The 24,592-nt window shown below is 38.8% G+C and overlaps 1 protein-coding gene across 2 annotated transcripts in view; it reads right to left on the bottom strand.

The window, feature by feature from the left end:
* Window positions 1–24,592, bottom strand: part of dok6 (docking protein 6) — a 69,679-nt gene that overhangs the window by 6,183 nt on the left and 38,904 nt on the right. For both annotated transcript variants that reach the window (XM_041968650.1, XM_041968649.1), the window contains exons 5-9: window positions 21,014–21,128; window positions 11,937–12,056; window positions 7,681–7,870; window positions 7,155–7,293; window positions 6,042–6,147 (exon numbers count right to left, since the gene is read on the bottom strand). In XM_041968650.1, coding sequence (XP_041824584.1) covers window positions 6,042–6,147; window positions 7,155–7,293; window positions 7,681–7,870; window positions 11,937–12,056; window positions 21,014–21,128 — 670 coding nt within the window. The remainder of the gene's footprint in view (window positions 1–6,041; window positions 6,148–7,154; window positions 7,294–7,680; window positions 7,871–11,936; window positions 12,057–21,013; window positions 21,129–24,592) is intronic.

Here is a 24,592-nt window from a genome sequence, read left to right as displayed (position 1 = left end):
GAAGTCGTCTACATAGCTTGATTCCTGGCGTACCCAGACTATATGCCGAAGCGTCCTTGGGCAAGACACTGAACCCCTCATTGCCTCCCAATGTGTCTATCAGGGAGTGAATAGTGTGTGATAGTTAAAAGCCCCTCAGTATAAAAAAATAATAGAAATGCTTTATGAGTGTGTGTGTGAATCAGTGAATGTGAGAGTGGTCAACATGCTTTTTAACCACCACAGCCCACCTGAGTATTGTTGCTGACAATGTCCATCCCTTTATGACCACACGGTAGCATCTTCTGATGGCTACTTCCAGCAGGATAATGCACCATGTCACAAAGTTCAAATCAACTCCAACTGGTTTCTTCAACATGACAACAAGTACACTGGACTCCAATGGCCTCCACAGTCACCAGATCTCAATCTAACAGAGCAGCGTTGGGATGTGGTGGAACGGGAGATTCTCATCATGGATGCAGCCGACAAATCTGCAGCGACTGTGTGATGCTGTCATGTCAAAATGGAGCAAAACCTTTGAGGAATGTTTCCAACACCTTGCTGAATCTATGCTATGAAGAACTGAAGGCAAAAGCAGGTTCAACTTGTTACTAGTGAGGTTTAACTAATAAAGTGGCCAGTCAGCATATATGTTGAATATACTGGATAAATAGTGAAAATAAAGAATAAAAGTTAAATCTTCAGTATCCACCATTTTCAGCATAATTATGAAAGATTTTAATAGTACCATAACATGTAAACAGGGACAGAATACATCAATTTGCAATAACTGAACCCCTACATGTAAAGGAACATTATACAAAGATAATATGATCAGATACAAAAGGCTGAAACAATTTATTACGTCTGATTCTGAAAACCAATAGATTTTCACATCTTGACACAGTGCTGCATTTAACCCATCAAGACCCGACCCATGAAAAAATAGTAAGAAAAGTCAAATTTTTAAAATATGAGGTCTTTATTTGGCCCTTTAACAAAATGTAACAAAAAATTAACTTTTTTGGGGGGTATATCTACCATTTATTACCATGTGATAGTTTAAAAATATTATAATTATTATTATTTACTGCTTTTGGGTATCTATTAGGGGACAGAAGACAAGTATCACATTGTGTTCAACAGGATTTTAAGCAAAGTTTATACCATAAATTGAAGCAAAATGTCTCAGAAACTGTATGTGACAAATATGTCATGTCAGGCTCTTATGGGTTAAAGCAGACTCAATCCTGTAGTTAAAATCACTGCATGGGCTGCACAACCTTTCTCTAACAAATTCCACAACCCATTTCATCACTGCACACTCCACAGATTTAGGTCAAAACTTTGCAATGCAAAGTAAAACAACATCCAGAAATGTTGACACCTTATCTTGACTTGTGCTCTGTGAAAAAAACTGTGGTCTGACCACTGAATATATGAAACTGTGCAAACTGTGGATGCTGCATCCTCAAGCCTGAAATCACCTCATTCTGTGAGCTGTTCAGATTTTCAGTTCAGTTCTACATCGTACAACCAGAGTAGAAATATCCACGGTCCCCATCTATACCTCAATAGTTAAAATCCTCAAATCAGATTTAATTGACATTCCCTAATTTATTTTTTCCCACTCAGGATATGAAATATTTCCAATTTGTCATGAATGCGCCACCCACCAACGTTGCTAAAACACTGTTTGTATAAGCAATGTTTCTCATCATCAGCTGATTAATATCTGAATCTTAAAACAGAGAAATGGAGCAACAGTGAATTGAGGTGAGATCACTGACATTCTGTTTGTCATGTATGATTTTAAAAAATCTGGGCGAGATGATGGTAAAAAACAGAAATTAATAGGAACTGATTTTTCTGATTATGTTAACAGTTGTGACAAAGCACCCTTATTCCGAAAAGCATCTCCTCTCACTGGGAAAGGGCCAAATTCAGATTTTTAAAATAGCATTTGTAACAGCTTTGTTTCTGTAAGGTAATGTAAGGTTTAAAAACTGACGATCGGGACTCCCAGTATGGAAAAGTCCTCCTTAGTGGACACATCTCAAAACAAAGACTCCACAAGACTCCAGAAAGGTGGAGACTGTATATTTGAGGAATTAATGCGATCGCTGTTTGTGGCCGGGGTCATTTAAGAATGACTTGCTGCCAGCATGAAAGCAGTACCTGCCCCTAAAGTGCATGTATCCCGTGCCTTTCACAGTCCAAACATCCCATGTCACAACAGGAGCGAAAATCCCATCACTCCCCAGAATCACCTTGTTGTCCTCGTCTGACGAGACCTCAAACACACTGATGCATTCAATTTATTCATAGGAAAAGAAGGGAGATAATGGCAGTGCTGAATGCGTATGAGCAAGAGAAGGTGGAGGGTCGCTCGGAAGCGGCCAGATACATGGAGAAGGTGTGGGAAGAACAGTGGAGATGCCAAGGTGATGGATGACAGAGAAGTTTGTCTGCTCCCCATAAGTTTGGAAAGGAAGAATTTAAAAGGAGACTTTACAGAGACTGAGACTATAAATAATGACCCCTAAGGTGGAAGCTGCTCCGTTTAGTCTGTATGAGGGGGAAAAAACATGTTGATGTTTGGAATAGAGGACTTGTATTTTGCTTTTAAGCTTATCAGGCCACAATTAAATGATAATGAGAAGAAAAAAAAAAAAACAGCCTTTGTTGTTTCAAAAAGAAAATCATGACGTCAGAGCAACTTTCATCTTTGCCCAGCTTTCGGTTTTGCTCTATCAGTGAAAGCCAAAAGGCCTATAATCCTCAGATAAGTCTTCTAATCAACTAATTCCATGGACAGAGAATAATCGCATCAGTTCACTAATCACCTTTCTGCCTTTGGTCTTCATCTAGACATTAAAACACACACACACACACATTTATTTCCTTTATCTTAAGTCTATATACAAATTAAGTGCACACAAAGTACAAATGGTGCTGGTTGCTATAGACTACCTGCAGGATTATTGATGTATTCAGGCTCAATCTGTCTTCCTCACCTGCAGACATAAACACAAACGTATTCCATTGCACGCAATGATAGATCTGTTTGTTTACATCTCTGTTTTTGGCAGTATTTTCTGTATGTTGGCTTAAGATCTGCAATCTAAATGGTGAACTGTTGTCTGATCATTGATCTGCTGCAGATGTACCCCCCCACCAACATCATCCCTGAAAATCTCCCCTGTGCTTCATCTTTGGATTTAATGTCTTTGTGTTGGTGTCCAGTGCCCTCTTATCAGAACAAATTTCTGTTATCCAAAAAAACAAAAACTAAGATTATTATTTTTCTTAATGGTTTCTTGCCTGGAACAACATGCTCCATGCAATCTTACAGCATGGCTTGGATATTTTACAGGAAGTTCAAAAACATTTTCTCTTTATTTTACCTCCTTGAGTTTTCTGCATTTCACATTTGGAGTTATCTAGAAGCTACAGAACTAAATTGTTTTCATTAATACTCAATTTGTATGTGTACAGATGATTATCCACAATCTGACTTACTTTCTAAACTTTCCAGATGAACTTGAACCTTGACTGTACATTTTTAACAGCTCTAACATACACTGCCAAATATGTTCCACTGATTGAACTCCAGATGTGCAAACTCCATTAGGATCATTAGCAGTGGGGAACACATTCTTCTTCCAACCTACACTTAGGATCTTTTTTAATAAGGGTTTAAAAAAACTAACATGGACAATAAAATGGTTGTAACCTAGATGAGAATCAGATTATATCGTGAAATATAACCGACTATACACAAAAGCAAATTGTTCTGAAAGAAATGTAGGAAAAGTTACTTTCATGAGACGAATATTTGGATGATGGCAATCCTACCGTGGCCAGAGCAGTGCAGAAAACATCCGGCTTACAAGGCAGAGGGTATTCCAAAAGTTGATAGAAACTGATGGAATTAATCAATTGATTTGTGGATATAAACATTTATTATTTGCAGGCAAACATGAAGACTAATTTACCAGTGAATAAAATTTTATGGTGCTTGTCAATGAAAAATAATCATATATGCATGTAGAAAATGGCTATTTGTTTTGAAATGACATTTTAATTGATGTTAAAATAATATCCCTGGGTTGAATTCACAATGATCGCATGTGAAGACATCCACTGTCCAGTTTGAAATCATTCAAATGACCACCAAAGGTTTCCACAACTCCCGATTGTCTGTCTGTGAGGTGTTTGAAGGAGATTTTGTAAACAGTATCCATGCCACACACCACCCTTTGAAAACACTTAGCATGTGGGAAACTGCAGAGAAATATCAGCACTACTAGATTTCACACTTTGGAGCTAATTTGTGATCCATCTTACATCCTGCATCCAATAAAAGTCAGTCCCACGTTGACTCTTGCTCTGTCACTTCCTCTACATTTTTTAATAATAATGTCCTCTTGAGTTTCTTTGCTGAATTCACCATGGTGCATGTTCAAAACAGCCAATCTGTTGATATCCAGTTGCTGGTGTGTGACATGGACATATAAAGCAAAATGCAGCTGTCATGTAATGCCCCCACCTGGAGAAAAAAATGTGAAGTGCGTTTTTTTCAGCCTCTGGATTCTGCCGGGTGATGATGGCTCAAGGAATGTATATAATAAATGTCAACGTACCCTCAGAACAGGTCAGAAGCGCAGAATTTTTTAAAGGTGCAGAGCGTAACCTCTAATTTCCACCAGGTGTGTGTGCGCTGCAGGATTCGCAGCTATCCACGGCCATTTTACTCAATGGTTTGGTTCACACTCAGTGTGTGTCAGAAGTCCGAGAAGAGCCTTGTTGTGGCTCTCCGTTAAACATACAAGCCGAGTCTATTTTTGACAGAGCACACTTCCAGAATACGTTTAACCCAGCATTTCAGATAGGGGCTGACAGGAAATCAGACACAGGAGCAGTGTAAATGCTTCTGGTAATTTTCAAAATAAAAGCCCCCATGCAGATTTGCACTAGCTGAAGCATGTAAACATTACGTCATCAACCGGTCAGGGTATCTCGGTCTTTTTTTGTTATTCATCATGAACAATGAGTCGTTTATCCTGGAAGTGGAGAATAAGATTTTCCAGTTCTTCTGTGATTTAGTGATCTCGCTGATCCAGCTAGGCGGACTGCACTCGCAGGCGCTTCATATCTGACAAGCTCCTGGTGTGGACTGACCCTTCACGGAGGTCAAAACAAACCACAGCTCAGCCGGAACGTAGAACATGCGCACCCGTGGAAATTGAGAGGTAACAGATTAAAAGATAAATTATGTATTATGAACATTATATGGACTCTTTTTCTTTTAATGTTTTAATTATCAGTACAGGCATACTCACCTTTTTCTCCTCTCAAATTCAGTTTCAAATAATGCTACATTCGCTGTAACTCTGAAGTTTGAAGTTGAAACTCTTTTGCTTCTGCTTTGTACTTTGCTGTTAACATAAAGTTATCAACAGCTTTATCATTCATTTGCTAAAAGGTGCAACATGTTAGTAATCAAAAGTCACAGACAGAAAAATGAAAATATATCATTAAAAACTGGGTATCTATACCCAAAGATGAAAATATGTTCATGTCTGGTAGAATTTTGGCCACTGGTGGCCACTGTCTATTAACAGCTGTGCAAGGCATTTGAAGTATGCCCATCTTAGATGTCAGTAATTCTTACATGCTGTACCTTTAAGCTTGAAAACTTGTATATTATGCTGCTGATATGTATGTATATAAATACAGCAGCATAATATACAAGTTCTTTATAAAAGATAACAATACATCTTTATTTGTTTGCAGTTTGAGAATTGTTCAAATTATTCTTCCCACCTAAGTGTACAAGTGACTACAACTTAGAATACAAAAAACAACCAGTTTTTCTCTCCTTGTGAAAAAGCTCTATTTGCAATGGTAATTGCCAACTGCTGTAAAAATCCTCATTAGCAGTTCACAATATTGTCTCACTCTGTCATCGTGGTTTCAACTAATCTTCACTTTAAAGCAGGTAAAAATAAACAGCAGCCTAACAAGTTTGATAATTAGTGAGTTCTTGCTTGTACCTTGGTAACTGTAGAGATCCCCCACACTGGCTTGACGCGTGATGTGCTGCCAGTAGGCGCTGCGTGGCAGGGAGATGGACTTGGTTAACGTCTCTCTGGAGTGGATCTGAAGCAGACAGAGGAAGATTGTAGTGCCTCTTATTCTCCTGTCACTCTTAGTCACTCACTCAGACACAACAGAGAAAACTGATTTGCATTTGTCAAGAGTGTAAAGTATACTGCATACTGCAAGCTGAATGACGTGCATTCAGTCTGAATGGTTGTTTGATGGGTAGGATAATCATACTGTTTTGCTGCTGGACGATGACTTCTTGATTTTGTGTTTGCAATGTGACAGTAAAGCCTCCATGCAGGAGCAAAGAGCAGCTTTAGGTGTCTGAAATGTATTAGTATACTAATTTATTCAGCAGCAAACATGCTATTTCAGCCCTTTCTGCAACCTGAGTGGTCAGTTTTGTGTATCTACTTGCACAACTTATATAGCTGACAGTAGCTGCTTTTGGAAATATTCCCAAAATGGTGGGGTCCAGGAGCATGGCCATATGGTCAAGGCTCATCAAACGCTAGGCAGGCCTACATAAATAAAGAATACAGATGATAGTGGGGAGCAAGGAAGGAAGGGATGGATGGTTGTTGAGAGGGAAGAAGGGAACGGAGGCCAAGACGGCAGGGTGGCAGAAGGCTCCTGGTCCAACGAAGCAATTTAGAGACAGCAAATACCCAGAGAGACATATATATTGCTTGTGGGTGTGAATGGACTGTGTAAAAATCATGATTTGTTACCTTTGTAGTCAGCTGATTCTAAAAATAAATCAATGAAATGTTTGTTTGATCAGACTAAACCAAACAGGCAGTGAAGACGTTATTGAAAAAACAGAAAAATAGGGCATTTAAAAAAAAAAAAAAGTACAGAAGCTGTTTTTGTATATATTTCATATACTGGCAACATTTGTGCAGCAAAGTGATTTACACTGTGCAAATACTTCTAAAACAATGTTGTGATAATGCTTGCACTCATTATTAGCTGTTTGAAATGCTGGTAGTACAAGAATACAGTCACATCATGTGCAGCTGTGAGGATGAGATAAACAAACCCAAAGCATACAAATGTACCTGGGAGCTCTTCTCCATCTCCTCCATCATCCTCTCATGCTGCTGGGCGATGGCCAGCGTGGCTGAGTGGACTCGCTGGTAGATCATCTCCCCCTCCCGTGTTTGGAACGTGAACAAACCCTCTCCCGTGTCACACATCCTGTGCCAGGAACACACACACAGAGACACACTTTGATCATGCTCGCTCTCCGATTGCAGATTTAAAAAAACATGCATGGTTGAATGTTTAGTTATAGGCAGATATGTTGATGTAAGTAGCCCACTGGAGGGGTGGAAAAACACACAAATGCTTATACATGTGTAAAATAAATGGCATACACAAACCAGGGCGCACATTCACCGAAGCACCTGTCACATCATCGCCTGAAGGGCTCAGTGGTAAATATCCTGGGATGTTTTGGAGATTCAAAGTTGCTTTGTTGAAGTTGTCACAACATTTCCAAAACTAAGTTTTCCCTCCCACTGCCTGCATTTCAATCACAGAAACACGTACAAGATGACACCTTCTCCACATGCACATACACACCTTCCGGACTCAAAAGTGAACCAGGTAGAGTCTCGGCCATATCTGCGCAGGGAGCTGAGGGGCCACATGACGAGTTTGAGACGAGCATTATGAATGTCCCACAGGTAGATGTTTTCATGGGTGATCTGCATGGTGCACTCCCCATAGATGTCCAGGTTAGGGGTGGGCATGAGGTACACGTTGAAACGTTCTGAAAGAATCCACAGAAAACATCTGAGAATGAAACAGTACAGTGAAGAATACTGATCACATTGTCAGCTTTGTTTACCTGTAAAAGCTGTAAGAACTTCTCTGTTGTGTTTCTGTACAGGTGTAGCAGTTGGTTGTCTGGTGTTAGGTTGGATTAAAGGGCAGTGGCTTCTATCTACTATGTCTTTGCCTCCTCTTCTTTTATTCTACTTTCCTTTTTACTTCTCTTCATTATTCTCCTTTTTTTCTGTCCCCTCCAGTCGGGTCCAGCAATATTACATATATTCCATAATAAATAAATAAATAAACAATCAGAGTAACAAGAGGAGCCTTATGCCCATAAAGCTCCTCTTGGTAAAGCAAATTTGTTCGGCACAACACAGCAGCCAGACCATCATCCTGTTTGCTACGATGGACAGGACGAGTTTCAACATAAATAAATAAATAAACAAAACAAAACAAAAATACAATCCAGCCACAAAATGTTGTATTTATTCTGAGAATCTATATGGTAAATCCACAATGTAGGATCCATTTTTAAAAAAAAAAAAATATCGTTATAACTGATATGTTGCCAAGAGACCTCTATTTTGAGTTGTATGTCTGTCTGAAAAGTACAAAAATAATGGCCATGTATTGCTGGAATAGAACAAAGACTTTGTTTTTGATGCATGGTGGAGCCAAAAACAAGCTAAGTTGGTTTTGTGAGGATAGTAGGTAAAATGCAGCATAAATAACTGTAAATAGCAAGAAAAAGGTTTTAACATGTAAATAATTTCTGTTGTGTTTGTTTCAATGCCAATATTTTTTTTCCCTCAAAGTAGTGACTTGAGAGATGAGAAAAGGTTTGGTCACTGTTGATCTGTGTGTTAATTCTACGTATTGTTGGTAATAAATTGTGTTTTGTTATATTTGGTTGGCCTTTATGGTGCTAAATCTGTTGACACATTCATCTGACATAATTTTAGCCCTAAAATCTTACAGCTGAGGCTGTCCTGGAAAAATATTGTCTGTATGTTGACTAACGTAATAGAGTTGAGCATCTACATGCATTTTTACATAAGAAAAGAAAAAAAAAAGAAAGAAAAAGAAACAATAAAAGACAAAACAAGCAGGCCAAAATGAGCAAAACATGGTTTGGAGTTTTAAGGGTTAAGGAAACACGAACATTTGGTATTTATGCTTCTTTAAAGGTTTTGTTTTATATTTTTCAGTTTTAAATGTCATAGTTTTACATCACTAGACTTGTAATCTTAGTAAATTCATGCTGCATTCAGAATTTTTCTAGAAAGACATTTGATTTCTGATTTATCTGATTTTTGATGAAAAAAAATCCTATTACTGTAACAATTAAAACAGTTACTGTAATGTACCCACTGTATGGGTCAAGGTTTGCATTTGTGTGCTATAGAGAAAATTGAGGTACTGAATTAACAATCTACAGAAGCAGGAACTTAGTATTAAATTATTCAGATGGGCAATAAAAATCTGGATCAGGATTTCCATATCTGCCAAACAATTGTAAGAAGTTTGTAAGTACTGTGTTGAACTCATAGAAATCAGCCCAAAAAAATTTCACATATAGGATTTTATTCAAGTATTTACTCTTATAGTTTTTTATAAATGAGATGAAACAGTTCAGGCATAAAATGTTGGTAATGGAGCTTTTCAGCCATATGATATTAAAGCAGCACTACATAAGTTTCCAACCTTTAAAACTGTGAGTGTGACTCATTCTGGTGTCACACTGACATTCATTATGCACATTCCTGGAGCCCTGAAGCAATCTGAGGCTGAGAAACAAAAATTTCACAACATTTTTTTTTCAGACTGTGACATCAGCATTTTGCTTTATGACACCATGTCACACGCCAGCAACTAGATACCAATTTAAACACGCTGATTCAACAAAGCGCTGATTCAACAAAGCAATCTAAGAGGAAATTATCAAGAGGAAAATGAAAGAAAGATAGTGACAGAGCAAATGATAAGACAAGAGTAAAAATCAGACTGACTTTTACTGGCTAGAGAGAGCTCAGAGATAAGACAGGATGCAAAGATGGATGCCAAGCTAGCCAAGTTATACAGGCTGCATTGTTCCACCAAAGGAGCAGCTACATATACTAAATGTCATATTAGTTCATTTCGTTTTCACACTGGAGATTTTCAGGAGGCTTCAGGTCTGTTTTCTTAAGTTTCTTTTGACAAAAGATCACCATGTCCAGAGTGGGCAGGAGCGCAAACCAGCCTGTGAAGATCATTCTTTAGTGCTGCATGTATCTGTGTGTAATCAAAACAGCAGCGAGTGAGAATAAAGGAGAAAACAAGTCAGAAAAAAAGGCCAAAAAATGCTGACAGTCACAGCAAATGCTCCAGAATATTTGCAGATGCATTTGTGCATTCACACCTACTAATGATGCAATCCAGAGCATATGTTGCCAACATCTACATTCTCATAAACCGCTGCTCTCCAGTGCACACGTGAAAGCAGCTAATAAAAAAGCTTCTATGATTATTTTATTTTCAGGCATTCTGAATTTATTTATTTATTCATTTATTAAGATTAAGGTACATTTTTCCTTCTTCCCGTCAAATCTCCTTCTGTTAAATCATTAAGCATCTTAATTATTGAAGCATTTTAGGCTATTGTCTTGGCTAAAATGCCTCAATAATTATTTATAACTCTGAATCTACGATATTCACTGTAGGAGTGAAGCTTAGGTAAGATTTTTTATTTCCATTTTTCTGGCAAATAATTGCATTTAAATATTGTGCAGAAACAAGTCAGTGGGGCTCCTTTAAACATTTGCAATAATTTTTCTTCTCTCCAAGAAGCACTGACCTTGCTAATGACTTTTGTTTTTAACTTTGTCGTTTATCTCCAAAATGGAGTATTAAACTTTAACTAGCTAGTAACCAGGCATCAACGAGCCAAATTTACTTCCTCATACCGAAGCATCTCCATGACGCAGACACAGTGAGCAAGGCAGACATAGACAGATTGTGCTCCATAATTTAAATTAGTTCTCATTAATTGCATTTAACGATTCAAAATAAGCTGCATATCTGCAGTGGATTGAAAATGGCAACGTCATGGTGTGGCATATTCTTAGGGACAGTGAAAATGAACTGTGATCTAATTATCAGCCTCTGCTGTTTGGGGAGGGACGCTAATTGAAATTGCAGGCCAAAGCCTTTTGTGTTATCAGCTCAAAGAAGTGACAGAGAGGTGCTCGCTCACCATGTCTCCATCACACACTGCTTAAACCTTTGTATGAACACCAAACAGCAGGATTTCGACCACAACAGAATGGACAGGGATTGTGTTGTTACACTTCAACTGTTTCAGTCAAACCCCTACATACAGATCCTAAATAAAATGAGGCTAGGTCATGTTGGGGAGCACAATTTCACTTTATGTCAGCAGTGAAAGGAAATGAAAGCAGATTCTGTTCAATTACTCACCCTGTTACAACTTTAAACTGCTCTTTTTTTGCCTGTTGCCTTCAATTTCCTCCATGAGTTTGCAAATTACACCCAGAATGAGCTTCCTTGTGATAGCACAACCCTGTTGTCTCTGCTTCTTTCCATTTCCTGTGAGTGGAATATGTGGGCAGGCACATTTATTTCACATGGCTTTAGGAGCCATAATCTCATCCATCTCTATGACAAGCTTCATTACGAGGGAAGCCAGTGATGCACAGCACTTCTCATTAGAACTGGAACAGAGCTCTGGCCGTAGCCCGTGACCTGTGCTTAGACACACACACACACAAGTTTCCTTCAACACACACATCCAAACAGGCCTCTGAGATCTGAAGTTGGAGTTCTAATGTTGCTAAAGACTCTAACAGGGGACTTGAAATCAAATATCGACAAAACCGGCCCTTATTAGCCAGGCTTAATTGGACAGTGGCTGTTCCACTCCCCTGACCCTCTGAGGTCTCAGTCGCCTTAATGCGTTCAGTCCTCGTCTGCAGCAGCTAGCTGCTCAGTAGAGGGCTGTATGAGAGAGACGGACCCCGTGAATGTCTGTCTGTGTTACAAGGGACAAATTGGGCACTCACCGTTTTGCTCCCGCTGCACCCCTGCTGCTAACAGGTCCGGCTCTCCCAGGCTGATGTCGTTGAGACGGCTGCCCAGGCACTCCACGCACAGCAGCTTGCACCATTCCTCTGCATCCAGCTCTGCACACAGCAGCACAACGTTAAGGCTCGTCAAACACTCACCTCTACTGCGTACGTTATTAAACATACAGTGTAGATTATATTAACACAGCTGTCGGTGTGTTTGCACACACATAAATCACTTGAAGAATTTCTGAATAAAATGTGGCATATGGAACATGTCTACATGAGAGCTGGGGGTGGGTGGGGGGGGTCAATCTGATCGATTTGGTGCAGATTAAAAGAGGCAGTGGGTTCAGTCATGGCAAACGACTGATCAGCTGAACAGCCGCATAATATAAATGGTTCTGCTACAATATGGTCAGATATACATCTATTAAGACTCAGTATGTTGTGTCCTAAATTAAAGAATTTGAGCTGGTTAGCTTTTACAAATAAATTTCAACAGAACAGAATATAATAGTTTTAATAAATACTGTTTTCCCTTTTAGTTACCACTGTGAATATTAACACTATTACTATAACAAGACTATTAACAGTAAACACCTTTGTCTACTGTGTTTAGTAACATTTAGAGCTCCTGCCTTCAGTCCTTAATGTCTTAAGCCCTAGTAATTTTTTTCAGAAAAAAACACCTAAAAAGACAAAACCAAGTAAACAGAGAATTACTCCACAATATTAAGGTTCATAATGCATGTTCTTAGTGTCTAGGGACATCCGGGAACTTCAGAGAAAGCATTCCCAGCATCAAAAGATTTCTCTATGTTAGTACACCTTTTTAAATTGTAATTAAAGAGCAGAAATCTGAAATTTCTATCTTTGTCTGTTTAATTCCCTATCTGAACAAGGATAACACCAAACAATCAATAATTCCATGGATACAGATGTCATTGATTACCATCAGCATTCAATTTTCTGCCCTGTTTTGCAAACATTGATGTCTTAACTATCTAGGATTTTATATAGTAGTTTACTTTGTCCGTTCTTTGTTCAGCCCTTATAAGGGCTGATGTGGCTTAAAGGGTTAACTAAACCAGGTGTAACTAGTTTAATGTTCAGTGTGGAAACAGAATAGGATCCTTTTCCACAACCAACTCTCTGCCTTAAATTTCTGAGGGCTCAAAAATGTAACAAAATCCAACCACTGGCATAGAAAAAGCTCTTGTTTGTTTAATACAATTAGGAGCAGAAGTGCAACCCAGCATCAACCTTTTGAGGCTTTATGGTGAGTTGTGTGCAGGAATAGTTCTTGTGCAGCTGGGATTCTTTATTTGATCAGCAGCTGCTGGGTGTTTTAAATTTAAGCCTGGTCTCTCAGAAATTTGTGAAAATAAATACATCATTACTTCTGGCCCAAACCTAATGAACCAGAAAGCTGTTTGCCACAAAGTATAAATATTAAATTATTGGATTAATGGCTGACATTTCAGCCTAATGTGACGACATGGTACAGTTTTTTGTTTTTGTCGTCTCAAGTTAACTCAGAAATCTCAGCTGCATTATTCTCATTGCTGAAATCTAGGCACAAAAAAATAAACAACTCTTTCTTATTAATTATAGTTTTGAAATATTCTGGACTTATTTAAAGCAGAAGTCTAGGTTTAGAAAGCAACCTGCGTGGGGGAGGTTACATCTGCTATGCATGAGCGGTGGCACTCAAAGAAGGCAGGACGTTCGCTGCAAGAGAGATACTTTCATTAATTGGAGAGTAAGTGAAGAAAAAAATTATTTCATAAATCAAATCTATTCGTCTGTGTGGCAGCCTGTTATTTCTGAACACGGCTTTTCCTTCCTGTTTAGTCACTGAAGATTTCAAATGATCTTTTTTTAGGATTTTGGTGAAAGTTGCTGAAGTGTGAAATGAAGCAAACACCAAAGTTGTTTATCTTTGGGAAGCTCTCCAGCCCCCGGGAATGCCGGGACATGTAACTATGGTCACTCATGCATACTGAGACACATGCAAGGAATCTTTCTGGGTGTGTTAAGTAAAACTCATTAAATGCTTATTCAAGGTGTGTGTAGATGGTTTCTCAATATTACTGAAAATAAAAAGGGGGGGGGGATATGTTTTTTAATGAAGTGACAAAGAGGAAAAGGAGTTAAGGAAAGGTTTGCTGCTGCTGCTACCCAAAGCAGTTCACACACACATACACAAGGAAACAGAAAAACAGCAGCTCTGCACTTCAGCTTTATCCACATGCCTCCCCTGGATTCTGCTTGCTATGGCCTTTAAGTGCCTCTAAACTCCCACACTTTTTAAGGCCGCTGAGTGGAAAATCGGCTAAACAAACACTTCATCAGCACAGAGGCACCCTGACCACTCTACGTGCCATGCATGAAGAAATACGGCAGACCGCGTCTCTGTGTGTGTTTGTGTGGATGTGAAGGTGTGTAAAGCAAAACCACAGACAAGCTCTTTTTTTTGTTTTTTCTTAACGAGGGTGTTAAACTGCATAAAAAAGAACAGAATGAGACTCAACTGTATGTGAGAATCACTAAACAGAAGAACACGTGCATACTCATTGTTTTTGTATTTGTCAGACCTGACTCCGCTGAGGAATTTAAGTTCTTAAAAAGTAGTCATAACTCAATCTTCGGGTCGGATGATCATTTTCCTTTATGTGCATATTTGACAGTTGCACCCAGAGCTGTCAAAAACTTGCAATTACTTTTGCTTTGTTCCACTCCATGTTGCATTGACAGCAAGGTGGATGCATCAGGAGATCATCAGTCTTAAATGTTTTTTTTCCACAGAAAACAGGCCACGCTTCAGGTTTTTTTTTTTTGCATATAAAAAAAATTGCTTCACACCCGCACTGACATTGCACTGCAGTGGAAAGGCAGTGTGCCAAATAAGAATCTTGTAGAGGTGATTTCTCAGGCAATCTGAACCAGCTGGAAAAGCTCTGCTATTTTTTTTTTTTTTTTTTTACTGTTTAACGTAAATCATATAATGTATTCAAAGCTGTAAAAAATGTCTTAAAATTTCCCTTTTTGACTTATAACAGGGCTTAAAAACTGACAAAGTTTGGGATTTTGTATGTTTCTGCATGAATGTGAGCTAAAACATCTTTCAATTTACAAGCAAGTCCTAAAAGTAAATAGAAAGAAGACGGTCAATAAATGAGACAAAAGGATTAGGATTTGTAGAGGAACATTATTCTGTTTATTATGAATATGACGTCAGTCAGATGTGGGCGGGTGATCTGTATTTATTTAATGGCAAGGGCTATTTTATTTATATTGCACATTTCATTACATGTAAACACAATGTGCTTTCCAATAAAAAGAACAAGAAATATAATTGCACGTAAAGTAAATGCATACATCTTTGACGTACATTTACACACAAGCACACTAGCATATGCATACAAAAATACACATAAAACCAATACAGTTTGTTTATATCAACAAATAGACACAGCAGTGTTAAGATAAAGCCTGTGAAACCACCTTCTGTGGCCTTGGATCTGATTCTAGGAACAACTAGAACACCTGCATCTGCTGATCTAAGGACCTGATGGGTCATAGACAGTGAGCAAGTCAGACATGTACCGAGGGGATGAGCCATTTAGTGCTTTACGAACCAGTAAGAGGATTTTAAATGTGATTCTATGTTGAAGAGGCAGCCAGTGAAGGGATTTTAGTACAGCGGTAATATGTTACAGGTATTTCTTGCTGCTTCATTTTGAATAAGTTGTAATCATCCAGTTGATTGTTTGGATAATCCTGAAAATAGGACATTACAATAATCCACTCTCGATATGAATGCATGAAACACTCTGAGTCTGATTGAGATATGAATATTCTGATTTTTGATATATTTATCAGATGGTAGAAAGCAGCTCTGGCGATGTTTGTAAGGTAACTGTCAAAACTGAGATCACTGTTTACGTGTCAACTGCAGTTGAAGTCAGATCATCTGAAGAAAATGACAGATACAACTCATGTCAGTGGAGATGTATCCAGGCATGCAAATTATCTTTAAAGCATCGGGAGAACATTTGCTGATGCTCATTAGCCTGTTCAAAAATAATAAAACCATTTCTTCTGACTTTGGATTCCATCAAACCATTCAGACACGTGGGCAGCAAACTGCTGCTGTTACACTAACGCACCAAATGAGGGCGAGCAAGTGCATACCCGGGCCAATTTCTTCTGCACTGTCACTACGAGGGTAAGATGACCTTCATCTGGTCCTGTCCCAGACCCTTAGACTGGTTCTGGTGGCGACTATGTGAGGTTGCTTTGACGCCAGCTCTTGGAGTTGTGTGTTCACCCAAGGTCTTCAGGAAGGAGGATCCTTTCTACAGAAATGTATAACTATTGTTTTTCCTCTTGCATCCCCAGAGTCTCTCTCGACTTCATGCAAGTCGAGACGAGCACTCTCAATTACTTGCAAGTAATTCTGTATTCAATAATTCTCCTGTGATAAACGTTTTTATACTTTTACTCATTCCAGACTCTTGGTAATTTTTTTCTACAACAAAGGTCTAAGCTGCAGTTATTGGCAGTTTCTTTCGACTACTTTATTCCTGTATGTTAACTGTATGGCTTCATGTACCATTTTGGAGTTTCTAAGGGATTCTGAAATGCCTGTAATCTTCCTTTTCCTTACCAAATACGTTAATTATACGTTAAGTGCAGATGGTGCCCTGGATCCCACAGACTACTGCTGGAACATTGATGTGGGTGCTGGTCCAGGCCGGGTGATTGCCTGGGGGGGTCTAGTCCTCCTGGGCATGCTGCAGGACCTCTGCCTTGGGGCGGGGAGGTGAGAGGTTGGGGGGTTCTGCCTCTGGGCACTGGGCTTGGGACCCTTCACTCTGGCCCCCCTGGATGGCCGGTGCCTGGCAGGGTCGACGGCTGCCGATCTTGGCCCACCAGGACTTGTGCCCCATGACTGCGGGGGGCTCTGGCTGGGGCCTTCCTCTTCGGGATAGCTGCTGATTGCTCGAGTCTCTGGGCTGCCCTAGTTTGCCTCTAGCCTCCATGGAGGCGTGGTCACATTTGCACGATTACACTAATCTCTGTTCACTCCTCATTTCTCACACTCTGCATGCACTAAGAGCTACTTTTGTTTACTTTGTGAATCTTTGGTACTTTGGTTGTTGTCGTGATACATCTTGTTGTTGCTGTTTTGGTTACTTTTTTTTTAACAAACTCCTGATGATTGTCAGCTTAGTTTACTTGTAAAAGCTGTAAGAAATTTTCAGAATGAAACAGTACAGTGAAGAACATTGATCACATTTACCATAAAAGTAAAGAAAGTTCTGAAAAAAAAACAAATAAATGAGGTAGCATTAAATAAAAGACAAAGTAGTTTAAGTACTGTCGTGTTTGTGTTCTAATAGATGGTCGAGGTCGGCTGTAGTTATGCTGATCTTTTTATTACCACAGGCTAACCGCCATTTCACAATACACACACTTCCACATACAATCACTTGCCCCACACCTGAGGCACTCTTCTTCTATACATTTCTCAGTACCCGTAACTGGAGCAACCCCTTGCGTTAGCACCAATCACAACAAGTACAATTAGCTAAATTAATATGTAAATACTGTTAATAGGTTAAATGTATGACACAGATGGTCCTCACATGTGGAACAAGCTCCCAGAAAACTGCAGGTCAGCTGTTTTAAATCTTTGTTAGAAGATTTTCTATTTTCCGACGCTTTTTATCAAAACAACTGTCAATTCTTTACACTATAACTTTGATTTGTTGCATGTCTCCCTGCTCCAACACACCTAACTCAGTTTAATGAGTTATTGTGCAAAACTTCATAGCCTGTTGGATTTCATTTGAGACTGAAGTTTTAATCATTGGTCCTGAGGCTCAGAGAGAGAAACTCTTAGCTAAATTACAGACATCTGCATTAAACCCATCATCTCAAGTAAAAAACCTGGGCGTTATTTTTGACTCTGAGCTTGGTTTTATTCCACATATTAAACTTGTTAGAAAAATAGGATTTTATCACCTAAAAAACATAGCCAGAGTCCGTCCCATTCTCTCTCAGGCCAACACGGAGATGCTGATGCATGCTTATAGCACCAGTCGTATTGACTACTGTAATGCCCTGCTCTCTGGTCTTCCCAAAAAGAGTATTGCACCTCTACAACTTCTACAGAACTCAGCTGCTTGTGTGCTGACGAAGACCAGAGGGCGGGCCCACATTACACCGGTTTTAGAGTCACTGCATTGGCTCCCCGTGTGTTTCAGGATCGATTTTAAGGTTCCTTTTACTGGTTTTTAAATGTCTTAATGCTCTTGGGCCTTCTTATCTTTCAGATTTACTTTTACCTTATGAACCCTCGCGGCCCCTGAGGTCTTCCGGTACAGGCCTCCTGACTGTGCCTAAAGTCAGGACACATACTCATGGAGAGGCAGCTTTCCAGTGGTATGGTCCTCGTCTGTGGAACAGCCTGCCGGAGGAGCTCAGGGCTGCAGAGAATGTTAATGGTTTTAAGAGCAGGCTCAAGGCCCACCTTTTTAATTTAGCTTTTACTTAATATTTATTCATTTTATTTTTATTCATTTTATTCCCCTAGCCTATTTATTTATCTATGTTAACCCATTTTTATTTATTCTATGCTTTTATTCTATTTATATTATTTTTAGGTTATTTCTCCAGAGTTTCCTCGGAGGGGGCTCTCTGCACCGGGGGCTTTCATCGGCTGTGGCTGCTGCGGTTCTGTCCTGCGGGTTCTTTTAGTCTGGTTGGGTGGCTCCTCTGCCTCTCACTTGGCCGTGTGTCCTGGGTCAGTGTCCTGGCGGTCGTGGCCAGTGGGCAGCTCCCGGTGCGGGGGCATTGTTTTAACCATGGAAAGCCATTTTGTATGAAAAGTGCTCTCTATATATAAAGACTGATTGATTGATTGATGTGTGTTGGAGCAGGGAAACACTGAAAACCTGCAGGACTGCAGCCCTCACAGGACTGAATTGAGTAGCCCTGCTTTGGGTGATCTATGACAGTTTTCCAAGCATTTATGTGCCTTCCAGGAAATGTACAATCCAGCCGCAAATGCTGACAGTCACTGAGTCATCCAGTGGGTTTATAAACTAAGAGCTACCTTTGTTTAGGGTTTTTTTTTTGCATGTTTCTGGAACTTTGTTGTTGTCCTGGTTATTTTTTAAGGAACTCCTGATGATTGTCAGCTTAGTTTACCTGTAAAAGCTGTAAGAAATTCTCTGTTGTGTTTCAGTACAGGTGTAGCAGTTGGTTGTCTGGTGTTAGGTTGGATTGAAGGGCCGTTGCTTCTATCTACTGTGTCTTTGCCTCCTCTTCATTTATTCTACTTTACTTTTTAGTTCTCTCCACTGTCCTTTTTTTTCTTCTGTCCCCTCTGGTCAGGTATAGCAAGATTACATAAATTCCATAATTCCTAATAATTAAGATAAAAATCGGCCATTTGGTAAGTTTATTAAAGCACATATTCACAACCATGCACCGAAAAATGCTTGTATTTAAAAAGCTCTGAGTTTAATGGCGACACTTGACAGGTGATCATACTTAGACATGCCATTTGGGGCGGTGTGGCTCAGTGGGTAGAGTGGTCTCCAATCCATTCATTTTGAGTCTTGAGTGCTTTTCATGGCTGCTATTTATATTGTGTTCTTTATTTACATGTCTAAAAAAATTGTTACTACTATGTGTGTATGTTTACAGAGCTGCTTTTAAATCTCATTGTATTCTGTATAATGACAATAAAAGCTATTCTATTTTATTCGAGCAACTTTTTGTTTGTTTTGAGTAGCACCTACTTATGTAGGTATCTGTCAGGATTCCTATATATGCACACCTATTGCAATTTTGCAGCTACTTACTGCTGTGGGTTGTGAGTAAGTTCATAATAGCATGATACGCATAGTAGCCTGATTGTGAAATGTGTTCAAAGTTTTCAGTGATCAAAGATCACTCAAAGCACAAAATGTATAACAGAGGAATTAAAGGAAACTTCCAATCAATCAAACGCCTTTTCTCACATTCTTGACTATTCATGTTTTTACCTTCAGCAGAACTTTGTTGTGCATATCGGGTTAACAGGTCCTTAAAAAGAGAGAACTACTCTCCACATGGAGGAACCTAAAGAACTGACAAGTGATTTATGGACAGAAGAAAAGCAAATTAAACCTAAACTAGAAACAAAGTGGTGGTATCCTGATTTTAGCAGGTTTTTTTTTTTGCTTACATTTGTGCTGGTATATCTGGGCTTGTCATAACAAAAGAAAAAACATATTCTTAAGGCCAAGTCAAAGTCCTGACCTTAATCCAATTGAAATACTTTGGAAAGGACCTAATGTAAGGAGTTTTTTGGGGAAAATTTGTCAATATTACAAAGAGGAAATGGCTAAAATGATACTGTTAGGGGTCATATTTGTGCAAAGAGAAAGTAAAGTTTTACAAGAGGATAGTGGATCAGGTCGATAAAAATTTTCAGAGGTGGCATGAGGGCTATGAGCAGTAGGTAAATGATAGAAAAGACAATAAAGGAAAGAATAATTTCACATCTTCAGTAATTCTTAATTTATGCTCTTCATGCGCACACACATGTACAACCACACCTTCAAGGGTTCAGATGTTTGTTCTTGTCTGTTAACAGAAGCAAATTAAGGTGCATCCACCTTGCCTTCCCCCTCCAGCTATACACTTAAAGACAGCTGCATCTCAGCTCACACACGCCTCTTAGACTTCCTATTCACGTATTAGAAGCAATTTCTTTTGTTACACTCCGTAATTGGGTTGAAACACATTGCAAATTATGCCCAATATCGGTTTTCATACCTGCACAATGAAAATCAATATTTCGGAACACATCCTCCCACCTCTTAATATAGCGGCAAATGAGCATCACTTGGCTAAAGTCCAATTCTCAGCCGCCTCCTTCACTTCTGTTTCTTTCTCTCTTTTTTTTGTATTTTACATCACCCCTGTCCAAACTATTCAAAAACCACATTTCCACCATACATTTATGTCAATCTATTTGAATTTTGCATAAAGGAAAAAAAGGCACCTACCTGAATCGCAGGCAAACGTCTTGGACGTGTCATCGCTAAAGATGATAGCGACGGCATGCTTTTTTGTCTCTCGTGGCATCCGGGTAATGTTCTTGATGTTATGGAGCTCAGTGATCTAAAGAGGAAGGAGAGAGTGGCAGCAGCACATTAAGCTGCATGAACACAGCCGCCAGCAACAGCAGCGAGGCTAATTGCCATCTTGCACAGCTTTGCTGAAAGTACAATAGTAATTAGAGGCTGATAAAAGTAGTAAAGTAAAACAGAAATGGGGCCAATCTTAAGGGTTAAATAAATAATAGTTATTCTGCTGATTAAAACAAGCTGTTTAAACTAATAGGAAATCGTGCACTGATAACCTTTTTGGAGAAACACACCTGCTGTGGAGTTACTGTATGTGTAATATGCAGGTATCTGATGCAGCCCTCATGAACAAACGGTGTGTTGAGCATCTACTTTAAACTAGTCTTGCATTCAGTAGGGAGGAGAGCAATGATAAGCATCTAAATCACTTCACTTGGAAAGAAAAAAAATGAAATGATATTTAATTGAATATCAGCAGCATTTACAGGCCATTCTGTTCAACAGCCTTCTCACTGTTCACTCTCCCTAGCAGATAAGGCCATTACATTATTGTCATCCATTGTGTGCTAACCGTGGGCCCTTTGCCAGACTGTTAGGAATGAATTAGGTGGGCTCGCTGCCCGTATAGTAAAGCTTGACTGTACAAGGTTAAGAGACCAGACCTCAGGACGAACGCACTATACGAACGCAGATGTCTTTGTTTAATAGCATGTAAAGAATTTCTCTTTAGTCTCACATACTGTGTCCACATTCAAGTTCATAAGAGTGATTTTAGAGTTTCAACAACAGTATAAAAAGGAAATAAAACAAAGGTGAAAAATAGAGAAAATGCTGTAATATTTTCTTACCCTACCAAAAGGTGATATCTTAATATTTTATACAAGATACAGGATATTTAGACATATAACTGGCATAAAGCATGAATTTCTGCGTCATGATGAGCCTCTTATTGCTTTTTGTTATTTAGTTAAGTCTGTAACTACATGTGTATTTTCTAAAAAGTGACCTATCTGTGCTTTTTTGTGTGTTTTACCTCTGATAACTAAGTTAGGAATACTCATTTCAAGCTTAAAAACATTCAGAAACTTAGTTTACATCATATTCTAGCAGACAGGGAGAAACCCCAGTTTCTGGTTTTCACAACTACTCTGGTTCAGCAAGTGCAAGCATACACCTTTTATGGTACTGAAAGCCGGCATAAAATACCAACTGGAACTATACTGGAGCAGCTGGAGGCAAAGCTCATCTGGAAGCAGACCAGTTATCGACACTTCATGGCTATACGTCACTACAGTTAAATCGTTTAGAGTAATATTGTTTTTTTCCTACACAATTATCATGGCCAAGAACAATTTTATTTAAACAGTAATAACGGTATGACTGTAATTCATCTTTAGTGGGTAAGCAGCCATTCTTTTGGCAAATGTTTTTTTTTTAACCACAGCTGTGTCAAACTGGAATATGTCTAATAAAAAAAGAATAATTACAATCTGCTGTTAATATTGTTATAATGTTAGACAAAACCACATTGTCTGCACACACACCTTTAACTAAGAAGATATTGTAATTTCATTTATTCAATATCACCATTATCATCAGCCAGTATATCTCCCTGGTCTAGGCTGTTAGTTGGACTCAGAGCTTATTTTTGTATCACTTTTACAAACCTACAGGAGCAAATGGAAAAGACCTTTGTATTCTCTACTTCTGTTTGGAGACTTTGAAGTGTGTTTGAGTTTCCTGCCATCAACAGCCTAATTATTATTGGCATTGTATTCCTGGACTTATAAGAAAACAGTCATTTATGGCCCCTTAGAGAAACAGCCAACTGAAGCAGAGCAAAACATCCCACCCATGCTGGTCAAAACTGGGCTTCTTTATCCCCAGAAATATTTTTCTTTCTTTATCTTTTTATTTTTAATTTTCTAATTTTGCCCTTTTGGACAAAAAGGATTAAAAAAAAAAAGATGAATATGTGTGTTGGCCATTTAGTTCATCTACCTGAATGATGTCACAAATAAGGTTACTCTATATGTTATCAAACTTATTTCTCATCTCTTTTTTAAATCTTTAGTCCTGTTTATCACACTTAACTTTTGTAACCATTATTATAAGGCTAGTTTTTATCTCATCCAAATTATCACTAGTCTAGCTGGAGATAATAAAAACTAAAGAAAATTAAACAGAAATTTTATCAAAACCACCTAATACCATATGTAGCAGTCTCATCATGAGCTAGCTGAGCTACTCTCACAGCAATAAAAATATTTGTCATTTTTCTTAAACCTTTGTTACATGGTGGTAAGAAATGTGTTAAAATGTTCAAACACAAGCATCCGCTGTATTTTATGGGTCATCAGGATGTTGAGGAGTTGTGCCTTACTTAGCAACTATAGTACTGATTTAGACATAATTTACTTACATGACAGAAAAAATCTTCCTTTTACCAAAAGATACTATAAAGAAAAAATAAAGTTCTCTGTAAATCTATTTTAAGAGCACTGAATAAGACAGTAACTATTGTCCTTTTTCTACTAGCACCTACTTGGGTTAAGTTTTTAGGGTGTCCATTAGGTAGTAGCGGCTGGTACTAGGTACATTTTTTAAAACCCACTCAGCCGGTGTATCAAGTGAGCTGAGTCAAGCTGTAAATATGATGTCTACAGACTGAGCAGCAGGTATACCATCCCCTTGATGTCCTCCATTGTTCTGATGTGTTTGTGCTGCATACAAATGACGTCACAGGGCTTTCAGCTTGCCCTGTTATAACTACCCCACCCTCATTGAGGTGGCACTTAATTGTAATGGAAAACAACCTAAACCTAATAGGACCAAGTCAAGTAGAATCTAGTAGGTACAAGTGGAAAAGAATCTTAGGTCTCAAGATAAATTCCCTTCATGGGACAAGCTAAAGCTAACATGGATTCATGTCACAACCACTTTGTGTCTGTGCTACCTGCATACAGTCCCATGGGGAACTTTTTTTCATTTTCTGAAGCAAAAATAGTTCAAAGAAGAAGAAGATGGGTAAACTACTATCATCCTGTTGGTGTTATAAATAGCTGTACTAAATTGCAAGAGATATATCTCATATAGTTACAACTAGTTCTTTCCAGAGCAAAATAATGGTCCAACGAATGTGTGGCTCAAATCCGCCTCCTCCCATACATTTTTTTTCTCCATTTCCTCTAACGTGTGAACAGTCTGTATATAGTTATTTAAATACAGCTTCTTCTTTCCACATTAGCTGACTCTGTCAGGAGCTCAGGAGGGCTCAAGACATGTCGTACATAGAAAAACAACTTTTCACAGAGCTATAAATATTGATAAAATATGCAGGGACGATTTTACTGTGTGGACCAGTGCTCCTCAGACAGAGAAATCTGCACATAGAGACAGCGAAAACGTGGGTGAGGAAAGACAGAAATGGAGAAATAAAAGGAAAAACTGAAGGTAAAAAAAGAAAAAAAAAGCCAATCCCCTTTGTGTTGATTGTGT

The sequence above is a fragment of the Melanotaenia boesemani genome, chromosome 18 (assembly GCF_017639745.1).
Source record: "Melanotaenia boesemani isolate fMelBoe1 chromosome 18, fMelBoe1.pri, whole genome shotgun sequence".
NCBI classification, from domain to species: domain Eukaryota; kingdom Metazoa; phylum Chordata; class Actinopteri; order Atheriniformes; family Melanotaeniidae; genus Melanotaenia; species Melanotaenia boesemani.
The sequence above is the reverse complement of the archived record's forward strand: the minus strand, read 5'-3'. Positions and strand labels throughout refer to the sequence as shown.